We start from the raw sequence: 17,391 nt of genomic DNA, 5'->3' as shown, positions 1-17,391 counted from the left end.
ATGCCCCATTTGGTATGTACCTCACCCAGCATTTGCAACAGCTGGAGAGACCACAAAAGTACCTCACCAAAAGGATCAAGGGTCTCCAACATATGTCTTATTCTGCCAGACTAAAGAAACTTCAGCTCTATTCAGTAGCATACCACCTGCTCAGAGGTGATCTCTGCCTGACGTACAAGGCCATGTCCAATCAGGATCTGATGGACATGCTCCACCTCAAAAAATCCAAATCCATCAGGACCACAAGAGCTAAAGACTTAAACCTTGGCACTAGTATGAATAGGACATGCTGGAGGGATAGATTCATAACCCAGAGGCTTCCCATGCTTTGGAACAGGATCCCAGTTTGTATTAGGCAGAGCCCCTCACTGACTCTCTTCAAGAGAAATCTTGATGAGTGGATGGGAGATCGTAAGTTTACCCCAGGGGTCACATCTGTGTCACTACTAGACAGGGGCACAGTAAACTAATTCTATTATATAAAGGGACCTTCACTGTGTCACTACTAGACAGAGGCACAGTATTCTAGATTTATTCTGTACATTTTTGTACCATTTCATGGGGTGGCAAAAGCCACATCACTACGGCTAGGCTTACAAATGCCCCAGGGCAGATAGCCTAGTACTATACTATGAAACTATGAAACTATCTGCCTCCTTCACAAAACCCCTATACTCTACACTACTTCTAAACTAAAATGTTACTTCAGCACATATTTCTACTATGCTTACCACAGCGTACCTCACCACCTCCTATAACCGTTATCACATCACTAGCATCTACTCCCCATCTAACCCAAACACATCCTCACCAAGCACTAGCATCTGTTACATTTACATATCTCCCCACTGCTATAGTAGCTCTAACCTAGAATTCTTCTCACTCAGAATAGCCAAGCTACAAGATGAACCTGATCTGCTCCATAAATTAACTAGACTTCTTCCCAAAATTATACACCCATTCCCCTCTAAAGTGGATCACCTTAAACTTTGTGGGGACATACACCTCAATCCAAGCCCTCAATGCTAATAACCAACAACTCTACCCCTAGGCAGCACAAAATCTCAGAATAGTACCAGCCTAACACACTATAGCTCAGACCTAATAATCCTAAACATGCACCTAAGAAGCATCCTAAATAAAGTGCATGAATTCTATGCTCCCCTTAGTCATTACCAACCTGATATTGTTGTTATAACAGAAACATGGCTCAAACCACATGTCACGCCCCTGCACTGGCCCAGTAATCAAGGAGCCTCAATCCTCACCACTAGCACCAGTAAAGCATGTACACATTGGGAGGCTGACAAGTACACACACAGTAAAGTACAATTTCCCTTAAGAGCACACAGAGATCACAGTCAGTCTGGGGCTGGTTTCTTCCTCTTTCTCCAGATCCCCAATAAGACTCCCCACTGGCACAGTTATAGGGTTAAGATCTCAGCCAAGCAGTCAAGCCAAAACCTCCAGCACCCTTTCTGTCCAACCCGTGCTTTGTGTCCCTGCCCAAGAAGCTGACACGCACACACACATGGACACACACACACACACACACACACACACACACACACACACACACACACACACACACACACACACACACACACACTTTGAGATTTGATTTATATACAAACACACACACACTCCTGGGAAGGGCTGGCACAGGTTTACTAGCTGTGTCCCCTCTGCCCAAACTAAAAGGTAGTTATCACTGCCACCAAGCAGCCCTTTATCAGCTACTTTAAGGCCCTTCCCAAAGGGTGACCAATCCTACTGTGTGATGTTACTATTATCCAAATGGTAAGTGTGACCAAGGGCCAAGGCTATTTAGGAGTGGCTTATACAGTGTCACAAATACATGTGCAAGTATTCTAAGAGCTTAAATATCTCTAATCAAACCAACCGCAATTAAAAGGTTTAAATATATTTAATAATAAATAATAAAAGAACAAGTCAATATTCACTAACTCAACACAATGATAACAGAGTTCAGAATCACAGGAAATATTTTAAAACAACATTGCAGGACAGTCTCAAATAAATACAGAAAACATCTAAACTAATCTTTACTATATTCCTGTCTATATCTAAGAGAGATTACTGTACCCCAGACTTACTTACAGAGGACGGCAAATGCAGATGAGTGGATGTTCTTACTAGGTCCAATGCAATTTACAAAATGCACAGACTCACTCTCTGAGATAATTCTTAAATTAATAATACACATTACTGCTGGGTTAGCTGGGATGACATCACTCTGTCACCTGCCTTCAGCTCCCAGATTAACAGACGCTTAGAATTTAGCACCTCTGTGTCAGAGGTACATATCTCTCAAATGTTTGCCTAGAACTGGAAGTCATAAAACAGTTAAACACTTTTATGTTTGAAACCTAGTAATTAATTATGTTTCAAGACAACTAGTTATTGTGTCTGCTCTGAGCTGAAATAGAGATAACAGAATCGTAAAGCAATTTCCACTTATTTTCTTGAAGTTTTGCAAGTTAACTCTGTTCTTTTCCAGCAGGGTACACTATGGATACATTCCTGAAGCTCAGTATAGCGCATACAGTTCAACACACACTTCTGCACATATGGTTCTCTTATATCTGTAAGCCTCTGGATCATATTAATATTCACAAATGACATGATTATTTACAAAATTCCAGATAGCTGGGCTGGCAGTGTCACATTTCTATATAAATCATATTATATCTTCAAGTGACATAATTATTTACAAAATTCCAGCCAGCTTGGCTGGCAGCATTTTGGTTTGTCACTCCACATATAAAAGACAACAAAATATTAACCCAGGACTACAATATGCTCAGACACATCATAGTATGTAAGAGCATACTCAATTTAGAACACCTACTGTATGAAGCCCCAGGCCCATCTTACTCAGAAATATTAATCTCTCATCTTCAGCTACTCTCAAAAAATGCAATAGAGTAATTACTACCTATATCCCCCCAGATAACAATCTCCCATTATAGAAAACCTACTCAACTGGTTGGCCTCCGCCTTTAATCAGGAAACTATCATTTTGAGAGTCTTTAACCAGGACTGGTCCACTTGCTCCTCAGACAACCCAATCAAGTTCATTAATCTATATGGTTTTCACAATTGGTATACTCCCCCACTAGACCTGATAAACACAGTAACAAACAGTCAGTTTTGGACTGGATACTTACAAACAGGCTCTCTCTGGGCTGCAGTGCTGGCTGCCTCCCTGACAGTCTCGGCGACTATCATCCCACCTACCTAATAAGACACAAGATTAACCTTAAAATAACACCATATTTAAACACATTTGCAACAAAAGAAATTTCTCCCCTGAAATCTTTAACCTTCTTCTACAACATTGCGACTGGGCCCCTCTAAAACACCTTCACTTTGACTAACCATTTGAATATTTGAACAATACTTTCCTGGATATTCTAAATAGACAGGCACCCCTTAGGAAGATCCACATCAAGACAAAGCATCTAACATGGCTACCCAAAGAAACCAGGCAAGTCCTAAAGGAGAGAGACAGAGCTTGATCTCAATATCAATCCACCAAAAACCAATACTCTTTATTCACATGCCATCAATTAAGAAACCAAGCTTTAAAAAAAAAAACGAAATGACAAAAAGACCTATTACACAACTATCCAACAAACTCACCAAAACAGTCCCCAAATTTTTTGGGAAACCATAAAACAACTCCTTAATCCTGGTCAATCAACTACTCCATCTCCCACCTCTACAAATACATCTGATAGTGTCGCTACTCAATTTAACCAGCATTTCATCAATTCAGTACTATCCCTAGTAAAAAATGACAGCAACAGTCTACTAGAAATCCCACCTGAATCCACACTCAACACAGATTATTTTTCTATCACACCAATACAGACCAGTACTATCAAAAAGCTTCTAGTCAAACTAAAGTCCACTACCCTCCTGCTGACCTACTCCCTAACAAATTCCTCAGGCTAGCAGCAGGTGCCATCGCTTATCCTGTCTCACTACTAATAGACAGATCCATCTCTGAACAATACATCCCCAAGTTCTGGAACGTTTCCTACATCATCCCTCTACACAAAGGTGGCTCCTCAACTGTCTTCGCTAATTACAGACTAATTGGTATACTTCCACCATTAGCTAAAATCCTTGGAAAATGTATTCATGCACAAGTCCTAAACTACTTAGTAAGAATAATCTGCTCTCTAATAATCAGCATGATTTTACACCCAAACACAGCACCACAACTGCATTAATAAGTTTTACCAATACCATCAAAGAGCATAAATCAAACAGCATTAGTTTTCTTTTGTTTGGATTAAGTATGATTTTGGTATTCTGTGAGATAATTCTTTATATTAGTGAAAGACTTTTGGGTATTTTCTAAGAGTGCTAGGAGAGAAAATTGAACCTGTTGGACACACCAAACTCCTTGGAGTAACAATAAGTCAAAGTCTAAAATTTGACAAACATCTAACTCTCACCATCAAAAAGTCCATGTTAAACTCGGCACTCTGTACAGATCCACACCATATCGTACTAACCCCACCCGGCACACCTTATCCAAAATACACTTACTCTCCACCCTCCTTTACTCCTGCCCCATTTTCACAATCTTAATAAAAACTGATATAAACAGACTGGAGACTTGCCATAATAAAATAGCAAAATTTGATGCACACCTCCCATCCAGAACTCATCACTGCTCTGCCGTATGCATACTAAATTGGCTTGAATTGCCCAATCTACTATCACTGAACCAATTAACCACTGCCAACTCCCTACTCTACCAATTCGACAACTGCCTGCCCTCAAAAACTTAATTGCACCATACTCTAACTCCAGAACTCTGAGGTCCTCTGACAAGTTTCTTCTAAAAGCCACTAAGTGTAACAATAGCTTTGGAGACTCTTTCGTCTCCAATCAGGTATCTAAAAAATGACAACACATAAGAAATACCTCTAATAAGGCTAAATTTAAGACACTTATCAGGGATTACCTTGCCAACCACTGGTTGTGCTCCTGTAATACCCCAGGCTGACCTCACACTACTTCCTCCTAACTCCAGACTTCCTATTTACTGCTCATTTCTTCACCTTAGTATACTAAATGTTGCTTACCAACCACCGACTCTCCTTCTCTCACTTCACTCTTTTTTCTCCCCTTCCCTTAAATAACTCTCATCTCACTTTTCTTTGTATTCCTTGATCTCATTCTCACCCCACTTCTTCCTACTATCAGTTATTGCTTATCCTGGAATAGCATAATTATTAACTGTAGTGGAACCTTGCTTGTGCTAGAATTATAACAACTACCTGCTACTTTGTATTCACAATACTGTTCTGCAGTCGAATCCTGTTTTTACAAGAATTGTCAAAACTGTCTATTATTTGGTATCAACAATTTTATCCTGTATATAATTTTTATATGTAATTGTATTTGGGATGTATATTGTACATTGTTGTGTTGTGTTCATCTCCTATGGAACCTTTGTTAGCCCTATTTTATTAAATATGTCTATAGTATTAATCATTAGTCAACATTCATCTCTGTTATGTATTTTTTTTTGTACTGGAGCTTTTCTCCCCAGGCCTCTGCTGAAAATAGGCTGTCAGCCCAGTCAGACACTCCCGGTAAACAAATGTAAACTAACTACATAAATAAATAAATCACACTCCTTCAAACCTGTCAGTCACTTTGATGGATTAAATTGCCAGTTTTTACAGTGTGTGTGTGAGAGCCCATGCTCTTGATTAATAAATCCTTAGCCATGCCCTCGTTATTCAGAGGTCATAAAAAGTTAAAGAGAGTACGCATTCCAGGTTTTTACTTAGAGGAATGCATGATCCAAACCAGGTCTGAAATCTTTACTGTCCTTTACTATTCAGAAATTGTAATGAAATGAACAAATTGGCCATAACATTAGGATACAACAAGTTAACACTTATGTAGCACTTAATTTACTAAACAAGATCAAATCACCTGGTGAAATATTTTTAGCTATTCAAGATGCCAAAGAAACCCAGATCATTTGATTTTGCAACTACTTTTAATTCTTATATGTTTGCATTTCACTTAAACTAATTTTATTTATTTATTTTTATTTTACATTTGTTGGCCGGGATAGTCCAACTGGATATATGTCCATTTTCAGCAGAGGCCTGCAGAGAAAAGCTACACATACCAAAAAAGAGACAGTACATACATCACTGAGTGATAAACTCAGGCAGACATGTTTAGAAAAATATAGAGAAAAGTCAAAAACTATTTTACTACTTTTGATGATTCCTGTGGCTTGGGACCACTTGACAGTGTGAACGGTGTTATGCTTTAGACTTTGTAGAATATTTAGCTTAAATGCAGTGGTGTAGTTAGACATACTCAATGCACTCAGCTAAGGACATTTTCTCTTTACATCAACCTTCCTCTGAAATGTGATAGCCACATTACTAATAATAATTAATATGTTACTGTGTACAGCAAAACATGCTCACCTGATTTGACTGCAGATGTAAAAATAGCTTTTTATGGTTATAAATGGCAACAGCACAGTGTTGGGTCATTTGCATAGCACAGTGATGCAACAGTAGTCGCCTCAAAGCAAGAGGTTCTCCAGTTCGTCTCGATTGGAGTGCCTTCTGTGCCGGTCTGCATGTCCTCCCTAAGTCTGTGTAGGTTTCCTCCCATGTTTCAAAGACATGCTTCTGGAGCATTTCTCCCTGGGCCTCCCCTGAAAATTGGCTTAATTCCAAGTCAGACTTTCCTGGTAAACAAATGTTAAATAAAACAAATAAATAAACAGTTGACAATAGATGTACTTTGCTGAAGTATATGGGGATAGCATTTTGAGGGTTGAGTATATTTTTAAATGATATGCGGGTGGTGGGGCAACAGCATGAGGTCTGAGTACAAAACGTACATTTTTGACTACACCCCTCCATAAACAAACCCTTTAACATTTGCACTTCCTTATTTTTCTGCTGTGGTTTCAGTTCCAGAATGAGTCAACAGCTTGTATTAGTAGATAAAGTTTCTGTGATTGTAGCATTTATTATTACTGTTCTATTTACGATGTCAGTGGAATTTAGTAACTTGGAATAGGAAAACTAATGATGAGTACAGGTGTGATGGTGGCAAAATGTACTTTATAAAGCATATACTTGAAAGTCAGAACACAGAGAAGGCAGTGGTGTCCAACAGGGGTGTCCACTCCACGTGTTGGTGTGTGGGTTACTTCTGACACCGCTCATACTTGTAAACAAAATACTGGATTAGAACAGGAGCAAACTGATAACCAGCCAGTGGAATGGAGAAACAGCAAGAGCCCTAGATATGCAAACTCCAGTTTAATCGAGACAGTTAACAGCTTTCATCCCTGAATGGGACTTCTTCAGAACTGCCATTATTTAATCACAATCAGTTTATATACATTTTCGCATATCACATGACCTTATAAAATCCCCAATGAAATTCATTTGATTTTAATAAAACTCTATTCTTAGACTTGTACTGTAACAGAGATTTCTTTAAATTGCTTGTATTAGGCATACTGTTAGTGAGTAGGTGGGATTTACCTGCAGGTGTGCATAGGTCATGCAAGCAGCTGGTAATACCACATTCAGGATTAATTTAATTCCATTGCACCCTTTGAGTACAAAGACAGGCTCCGGTCTCCTCCAAGATCAGAAACCAAGTTAATTGGGTTACCAGGTCATGAATAAATGTTCTGCTCAAACGGAAATATCAAGGGATAATACATCTTACTTCTAAGATTAACAAATGATTAGAGGTGCATGTAAATTTTTGCAGTGGTGTTTTGCATTCTTTTCTTAAATTAAATTAAGTTTGTAGCAGTATTAGTTACCGCTCCTTAATACATTAAATCCTCTTGCAGTGTTCAGTATTTTAAAGTAAAATAGTAACTATTGTGCATTTTTAATGCATGATGCCACAAGCAAGGTACACCAGTTGCTCATGAAGGTGTTTCTAAAACAACTTTTCCCTTCATCTGATAAACTCCCAGTTTCCTAATTCTGTGTGTACATAACTCATTTTGCATAGCTGTTAAATGAAATAAAACAATGTCATAGCAGACGCTGCTTTAGTAATTTATTTTAGCAGATTATCACAAAGTTGGGTACCCTTTTTGGCTTTATGTTTCATTTTCTGAGAAGTGAAACTGGCGTATCCCATAAAACAGCAGAGGGCAAACCCGTTGTACCAATGCCATCTGTGAAATTTGGGTCATTTAGTTTCATTATATATGAGGACCTCAACACTAAATTACATTGAAATTTACATTGTATATAGTTTAACATTTGTGTGAGATATTTCATTGTACATTTGGAGCATGCATTTGTTTGTTATTGCAAAGAAAAGCATCTTAAATTTAAAATAATATAATTAGTATTATACCATGACATGCTGATTGGCCTATACTAATGGAAAAAGGTCCTTTTCCATTAGTATAACTTCAAACACTGTCTGCTTATATATGTTAAAAGTGGTTTAACACGAGACAGACAAAAATAAAACAAGGGACGGAGATCTTTACTAGTTTTTAAATGCTCTCGCTATGCTAAACCCATTTTAAGGTTTCGACAAAGCAAAACAAAGGCAGCTAGAGAATTTTTTTTTTTTTTTTTTTTTTTGTTTTTTTATGGGTTTTAATGGAAATAATTTTACGACATTACAGTTTTAGGCTATGGACATCTCGGTTTGTCCATGTAAAACTGTTAAACCCATTAAACATAAAAAAAAAAATATAAAGCAAAAAAGATCTTCTTTTGCTTTCTGCTGCTAGCCTTGATGTACTGCACAGGCATGCAGCATGCTCAGAACAGCAATGGCTGCGGAACTCTGCCAGATGGGTTGAGAGAAGCGGCATTATTTATACTAGTATATTATTTATTAAAGTAATAGTTCTTTTTAATAATAAAAATAACGTAATATAAAGCAACCACTGTTGGTGTGGGGGTGTGCTCATGGGCTTTGTTCCCACGGTGTTTTGGTCCTGACCCCCACCCTCACCCAAAACCAGCCGTGGGTACCAAGCCACCAAGCGTTTGCTATAGTAATATCATGATGTCCTGGCTGTCAGAAGCGCAGTTTTCCTATGCTCAAAGCATATTGTGCTAGACTGAGAGAATGAATGGCACAGCTTTCACAAAACAGCACTTTAGACAAAAGTTGTGCATGGAGCAGTAAGCACAGTTTGGCTATGTGGCAGGTATTTGGATACACTAGTTGGACATATGAAGTGCTACAGTACACTATCTGAAAGAAGCTCTATCTATTTAGTCAGTATTGTAGTAATGACAGAATTATGTGGCAGTTTATGTGGTCATAATGACATAATTACATATTGGCATCGACATCAACACCCCATCATACCTCTCAACCACTTAGAGCAAGAAATCTGGACGAAGCCACAAATAATGGGGAGCAGAGGCCAAAAAATAGGGACAATTTTTAAATATTTCTCTTACAAGCTTAGAAGGTTGATAGAATAACAGGTTTTGCATTGTCATGAATTTTATGAATAATATGAAGTCTGAAACTCAACTGTCTGCCATTATTTTCTAACTTCAGTCTTTAATAATTTGCCAGTGATTTGTCAAAAAAACACAATTTTACGAGAAACAGATTAAAAATATGAGGCAAAACTCTGGACATTTTTGCAAATATCTGGACAGTTGAGAAGCATGCTGTTATTCTCATTGTTCATTACATTCTTCTGTGATGCTAAAGAAGGCACCTCAACATTAATATAGCTGTTTGAGCAGCAATATAAAGTAGATATGTTAAGGAGTGTACACAGAAACATATAATAAGAGATGGAACAGCAAGATGAGTATACTAGAAACGTCTCATACCTCACTGTACTGAATTCATTGGAATTTACCAGTTTTGAGGGCAAAATAATGGGGTGCCAGTGTGTGTGTGTGTGTGTGTGTGTGTGTGTGTGTGTGTGTGTGTGTGTGTGTGTGTGTGTGTGTGTGTGTGTGTGTGTGTTGCATTATAGCCTGTTATCCAGCCTTTTTTTCTGGCTACTACACTTCTGTTAAGTAATTTTCCCATCCCCTTCCCACTCCAGATTTTATTTAAAGGCAAGCCCATTTGGCATCCCAAAATAGCTTGCAAATAACTCTTCTTGTGTTACCATGACTTGATGCAAGGCAGCCTTTCATTATGACACACCTTCTGCTTAATGCCACAGGCCCAGTAATGTTTGTGGAGCTGTGTTAAGCATCATCCATATCCTTTCTGCATACACTGTATCCTATGATCTTGAAAGGTGCATGTAGAAAGGTAAACACAACACACATTTCTGAAATGTCCCAGTGTTGCACAAAACCACACCACAACAGGGACAAGTTTCAAAGTATTCTAGACACTTTCCATATAATTTCCTGGTTTTCTTAATGGTGTTGCAGCTTGTTCAAAGTTATTGTACTTTCTGGAGACTTTTTTTGTGTTACTGTTTCTGATATCCTGTCCTTGCTGTTTGTGTGTTGTATTCCTTATTAGTGACCGTGCTACCCACTGTTCATTGTTCTAGCCAGTACTGTAATCTATTCGAAATATTCAAACAAAATGTATTTGCCTTCTAAATACTAAGATTTAAAGTAAATGAGCAACTGGTAGTTAAGAGTCATCAAGACATAAACTTCGGAAACAAAATATGACCAATACCCCCCCACCCCCACCCCCACCCCGAGAGGCACACAGTCAGTTACAGGATTCATGTGCATTTTTGATTTCTTTATTGTGTTCCTGTCTGAAAGTTATTATTCCACTATGTTTTAGATATCAGCTATCCTGTTTTATGCAGGGCAGTCATTGCTTGGACAATTGTGTCCTGAGGGAAAATATGAAAAAAATGTCCTGAGTTATTAACCAAAAATACTTCCCAACTTTCCACTGATAATTGTATAAAATACCTCCTTTGTATCTGAACATTTAGTATTAAATGAAGCATCAGAAACAAATGAAATACTATGAAAGCTTGCATGTTTGCATTTTGGTTACTAGGGTAGAGCACTGATCACAGCATGACTTGTTGCAATATCTGCCTTATGCTATATTTACAGAGAAAGTCAGTTAAGAGAATTTGATAGCAATAAGGAAGTAAGTGAAGAAAGGAGAGCAAAGAGGTGTAAGGAATGAAAAGGTCCTTGTTCTTATTTAGGGATATAATTTATCCTGGTGTTCAGCAAGAACAAAGCCAGATTTTAGCTAGGAAGACTTTCAGAGAAGTTTTGAAAGATGGGAGGTAGGGTATAGTCCTGATGGATACAGGTAAGGAGTTCCAGGCCTTAGCAACCTTGTACGAGTACAGACAATACCCAGCAGATTTGATAGGTTTGTAGACAGAAGTTTTTGGTCACTGGATTGCAATGACTCACTGGAAACATAGTTGTGTTGAATGTGTTTTAATTTTATACAAGTTCAAATGTTAATATAGATAAAACAGTATTGCTGTGGTTATATTTTGTTATTTAATATTAGTGTAGTAGTTAATTTTATTTTTATAAAAGAAAATTGAATTTCAGTTTTATACACATTCAAATGTTAATATAAATAAAACACTATTGTTCTGGTTATATTTTATGTTGCTTAATATTTTGTCTTTTCTTCAATTTATGTTTGAATGTTGCTATCCCACAATTCCAATGGAGTGGGTTGGGTTACATAATTATGCATGCATATTTTATACACATTTTATATAAATTCAAATGGTAATATAAATAAAATACTATTGGTCTAGTTATATTATGTGTTGCTTAATATTTTTTCTGTTCTTTAGTTTGTGATTGAATGTTGGTATCCCGCAATTACATTTTAGTGGTTGGGTTACATAATTATGTATGCAATTTTTTTGTTAGTCAGCGTCCACATTTTTGGCCAGTTGTACCTATTTTTCATGGGCCTTTGTCCAGATTTTTGATGTTTCCAGGTTGAGAGGTATAGGTAGAGCACTTGTCTGCTGCCCAGATTGTGCTACTTCCACAAAGGTGGCAAATGAGGTCTGAGTTAGCTAAGGGAACAGAGGAACTGTGGGAAGGAAAACTTCTTAAAGGGACTCAAAGTTGGAGTACTCAACTCTCAGATCAGATCTAAAGTGTGGCTCGAGGACCCATATGTCATATCAGAAGAACTGTTTCAATAAAGTTGTCCTTATCTATTGTCTTTTGTTATACCCACCATGATAAACCAGTTCCAGGCGGTATCACTGAACATTGTACTAGAGCCTTGACTTCTTTGATGGCATAATGGAAAAAGGTGGAATAGAGAGGTAGTCTAGAGACGGCTACATGGTCCTCTGTACATAGTTTTTCAAAGTGTTACAAACTGGATTCCTTTTCTAGGTCTGCAACACACTTTGCTTTAACCATTTCCCTGGGGCTTCTGGATCCATACCCTTACTCTTCACAGGCTGGATAGCTTTTGGTAATCAACCCATATAACCTGAAGGCTTCTACAGCAATGAGGAATTCAAACGTTTACTGTTATCAGCAAGTAGAACTTTCACAGCTGTACTTTCCTGCACTGCCACTCCTCCCCACTTATTAATGGTGACTCTCCCACTTCAATCAGGGCCAGTCTTAGGTAAAATGAAGCCCTAGGCAAATGCTCTGTGATGCCCCCCACAACACTGCCATCCACTGTCCTACTGTTTTGCGTGCATCCTGGCCTCCAAACATTTCCTAGATTGTTTTTTTTTTCTGTTTTCTTTTCTCATAGTCTTACTTTTCAGCTTTTTCTTACATCCTTTTAACACACCACAACTGGACAAAACGGCACTTTAACAATTGTAGAGGAAACTATTTTAAGGTTGTTAGGCTCCCAGAAGTCAGGGGCTTCTAGATGCTTTGAGGTGCATTATAGAGCTTTCCCCCAACCTTTTTATATAATGATGACCTGAACAAAATCATAGGTAAGGAAAGAAATTCAGTCTTATTTACTTTCTTGTTTTTTTTAAACAAGAAACGTCTTTATTACATTATCACTTATGACATAGGCAATCATACATTTATATAAATGAAAACAAACCCTATTGACATAATCTTAGTTGCAAGCATTGTATATGTCAAACCATATTGACATAATTTTAATTGCAAACATTATACATCACTTATAATCTACCCAATCATTGTCAGTCAAACATTACATACCTCATTCAGATCCTTGCCTTCTTGTAATCTTCATTCCTCCCTGCATGTATTGTTCCCACATTTCCCATTTTTTCTGTGTAATCTACTCCTACCCTTTTCTAAAAATCCCAGTTCCAGTTGTTTTATCTCTGTTACTATAGTCACTGCTTCTAGTACAGTTGGTTTAGACTTTCACGTCCATTTTCTAGTAATTGCTTTTTTGGCAGCTGCCATTATTAGACTTCGCTAGGCCTTACTATATCTAGGCAATTCTGTATCATAGCTCAAAAAAAATAATTTCACTTTCTCCTTTCTCCATTCCCATGTTGACTTACTTCTTAGAATACTTTCTGCTAATTTATGAATATAATATTCTGTATGATTATTGTTATTCTCCTTAAAGATCTGCACCCAAAATCCCAGTCTCTCCTTGTTTCTTGAGCTTCTCCACTGTTTCATTGTCATCCCTTTCCACTTTGAATTATAGTTTTTTGCGTGTGCTGTTTATAGAAGCCTTACTGTGTAGCTCTGAAATACCCCTTCAAATCAGGGAATCCCAATCCATCTTGTTCTATTGGAAGGAATCAGTTTATCCCACTTGACTATTGCCATCTTCCTCTCCCAGATAACATCCTTCAGCTTTTTATGAATTGCTTTGCACAACTTTTTGTCTGATTGATAAAAGCATGCCTGACCTGTGTATAAGACTAAAGGGACTAAAAGCATTTTAACTGCTTGTATTTTACTATCCATATCCATATAAGAGGGCTTCCAGTTTCTCAGTTTTTGGATTATCTTTTGTTTAGTCTCTTCCCACATATCTTTAGCTTCCACACCAGAATCATTTTTATTCCATACTCCATGTACTTTATTTCATCATGTACCCATAAAAAATGGGTATTGTTGAACCAGTTTGTGTGTGGGTACATCATTTACAGCTATTATTGCCTTTGTTTTGGTTTCATTCATTTTGTATCTTGAAAAGATTTGAAACTGCCTCAAAATGTTCCACAACACTGAAATGTCCTTTACTTGCCATAACGATAGATGTTCTAGTAAATCGTTGTTGCAGTAGCTCCCCCTCCTTCCAGCCCCTTACTTGTTTTTGCATGTATTCCCAGTATAAAAATACATCCTTGTGTATATAGTTGTTATTTGTTTTATTTATTTACTTTAATTATTTCTTTCCTAGCATATTTCCTTTTAGGGCTATGGCCTCCATTCTTGGCAGGAAAACTCTGAAGCTGTTGGGACCCAAACTGCCTCTTGTATGTTTGGCTATAGGGAAGGTGCCCTAAAGCTTGGAAAGCTGGCTGGTGGTCATATCTTAGGCAAGTATTTAACTCTTACAGCTTATGCAACTGAAACAGTGATCTAATAGAAAGTCTACTGTTGTGGTAAGTTTACTTCCATAGCTGTACTTTATTCTCAGCAAAAGAACTCTATAAAGCTTTATTTTCATGGTGCTGACAAATTTATTATTTATTTATTTTACATTTGTTAAAGAGGAAAGTCTGACTGGACACGTCCTTTTTCAGTGGAGGCCCGGAGAGAAAAGCTCCATGTATACAGTAAAATATTACATTAGACAGTTGATATACAGTTAGATTACATGCAATCATATTTTGCCTTGCTATGCAATATGTGGATTATTAGTGTGTTGTACAAAACTCTTGTAATTTTAGCTACACAATGTGACATTTACACACACTGCAGTACATTTACATATGTCAATTATAATTTTTTTGGATACCTGTCATAAATTAAAGCATCCATTTATACCATTATTTTTTCACAGGTCATAATTATTTAAACATGTTTACATTCTCTACATACTTTTTCCAAGAATGGTTGAAGTTGTTATAAATTAAAGATAATTTTTTTGTGTTTAATATGTTGCTTGTTATGTGCATTTGATCATTTTTGTTAATTAGTAAAAGTATTGAATTACAAATACTGAACAGAACTTTTCATATGTTTTTCTAGTATTTCCTTGACAGGTTCATTACACTGCTGTAGATCGTGTACCCTGACAGAAAAAAAAATGTATTGCCTTACCAGACAATATCTGTCAGCATATCTTGAATTTCCCTGTAGCATGTCATGTCATTTCCATTTTAAACAGTTCCTAGACGGTCAAAGATATTCCCCGCCTAATGAATCTGACACTGTTTGTTTGCTCTTTCTTGCAGATTTTTTGTTCTCAGTGCTCCAGGCACATGACTCATCTTCCTCAGTATGGTCTGATGAAACTGGTTCGTGTCTGTACTCACTGTTACACCTTCATGTCATACCTCACTCTGAAGATGCCTCCAGACTTTGATATGCTGCAAGGAGCTTTATTTCCATCTTTACAGACCTACACTACAAAAAAACATAAGAGAAAGTCTTAAATACCCTGTGAAGAATATTAAGCGACCATTCACATGTGGAACGTGGACAGGGAGATGTTTTTTTTCTACTCTGTCTTTCAAATTTAATAGATAATGCTTCCCTATCTTCTTGCTGTAATATATGTGGAAAGGCTTCTGCTCATGTCTCTCTCTGTTATGGATCCTGTTTTAAATCAGGAGCAGGAGGGAGGTTGGAGGAGAATAGATCATAAAGATTAACAGATGAATTCAAAAGATGTTTTTAATGTGATCAGCTGGCAATTGTGTATTTTTTTCAATTGAGTGTTGCTAAAATTTCATTTTTAAAAACTTTAAGAACAGGGAGAAGTAGTGGTTATTTTCAGAATACTCATAGAAAAAGAGAGGGGCTAAATTCAGTGGGAGGGAATCCCAGTTTTCTTTCTAAACAGATAATTAAGATAAGCTGAGAATAGTAAGTAATGCAAGCAACACAGCCCTCCAGAGTTAACTGGCTGAGAAGTGAATTTCAGATTGCATAATTACCTATGATCTTATAAGCGTCAATATGGAATGCAAGTAAGGAGCAGATTACTTAGCAAGATTATTTTTTTTTTATTTTTATTTTATTTTAACATTTGTTAACTGGGATGAGTCCGACTTGGTGGGGGCCCTTTTTCAGCGGAGGCCTGGGGAGAAAATATCCATACACAAAAAATTAAATAGAAATGTCCATATGCCTGAACATGTAAAGGATCAGACCCCTAACAAGTTAACTAGAGATCACTGTCATAGCATATAGTAATAGTACCATTTCTTATTTCATTTCATGGCAACCTTTAGCCCTATCCATGAGCAGTTCCAGGCATCCAGTTACATTGATGTTGTGGTTACATCCAGTAAATGCAGTGCTCAGTAGTTACAGACCCTCAATATGTGCATCATATATGGTAAACTATTGTGTAGTTAGGTTCAGTCTGGCTGCAGCCCATTCACAGGCCATTGTATGGTGGCTGACCCACTGTGTTGTTATGTTTGCAGTATAAATACATGGGCTGTACTAATTGTCTTACTGAAGATACAACCCAGTAGGTAGCAGCTATGCAGTTAGGTTCATTATGTTGAGAATCTTTAGGTAAGCCATGTTACAGTTAATTTCCCGATGTGGGCATACCATTTTAGATGGGACTTTGTGCAGTCGTTCCCTCTACTGTAGACATAGCACACTCGGTGCACTACTATACAATTCTTTAACCATTATGGGCACAGCCTATAAGGTGGACTGATGTTCATTTAAAATTACAAGCAATGTCACATATTTCAGTTCTTAAAAAGTCCCTGTGTACTGTAGGGAAAAGGAAATCTTAACGTTTTGCCCAATGATATTTTACGGATGAAAGTATTATTATTAGTGAAGGTCTGTAATAAACAAACAATAAACACATTATCACACTATTTCAATGTGTTTGTGCTTCCCATTTCAGGTTTAATGACTTGTTGCACATTCTGCCTACTTATCACACACTGTGCCACACATCTAGCTGAACAAGGGTTGAAGGGTGTGCAGTTAGTTTCCCACTGTGAATACAGGCCACTGGGTGGGCTGTTGTGCACTGATGCTCACTGTGGCTACAGGCCATAGGCTAAGATGATATATGGGATTATGAGCATATGACCTCTCTTAAAATATTTTTTTTTCAATATCTGTCTCAAAAGAGTAACATGTTTATGGATCTGAGTGATAAATTGTTTTGTATCATATGTAAAAGCAGGCTTGCCAAGTGAGTACATGTTCTATGCTTCATTTTGCGATTATGAAACTTGAGGGGTAAAGCCCCTTGTACCTGTAAGTGAAATGTATTTGGCATCCATTTGGA

General features: G+C 37.4%; 1 protein-coding gene across 2 annotated transcripts in view; it reads left to right on the top strand.

The window, feature by feature from the left end:
• Positions 1 to 16,969, top strand: part of LOC122799914 (lateral signaling target protein 2 homolog) — a 746,347-nt gene extending 729,378 nt beyond the window's left edge. For both annotated transcript variants that reach the window (XM_044069312.1, XM_044069311.1), the window contains one exon: positions 15,356 to 16,969. In XM_044069312.1, the coding sequence (XP_043925247.1) occupies positions 15,356 to 15,556 (201 nt within the window). In that variant the 3' untranslated portion in view covers positions 15,557 to 16,969. The remainder of the gene's footprint in view (positions 1 to 15,355) is intronic.
• The last annotated feature ends 422 nt before the right edge of the window (positions 16,970 to 17,391 follow it).

The sequence above is a fragment of the Protopterus annectens genome, chromosome 4.part0 (genome assembly GCF_019279795.1).
Source record: "Protopterus annectens isolate FY-2018-M chromosome 4.part0, PAN1.0, whole genome shotgun sequence".
Classification (NCBI taxonomy): Eukaryota; Metazoa; Chordata; order Ceratodontiformes; family Protopteridae; genus Protopterus; species Protopterus annectens.
The sequence above is the reverse complement of the archived record's forward strand: the minus strand, read 5'-3'. Positions and strand labels throughout refer to the sequence as shown.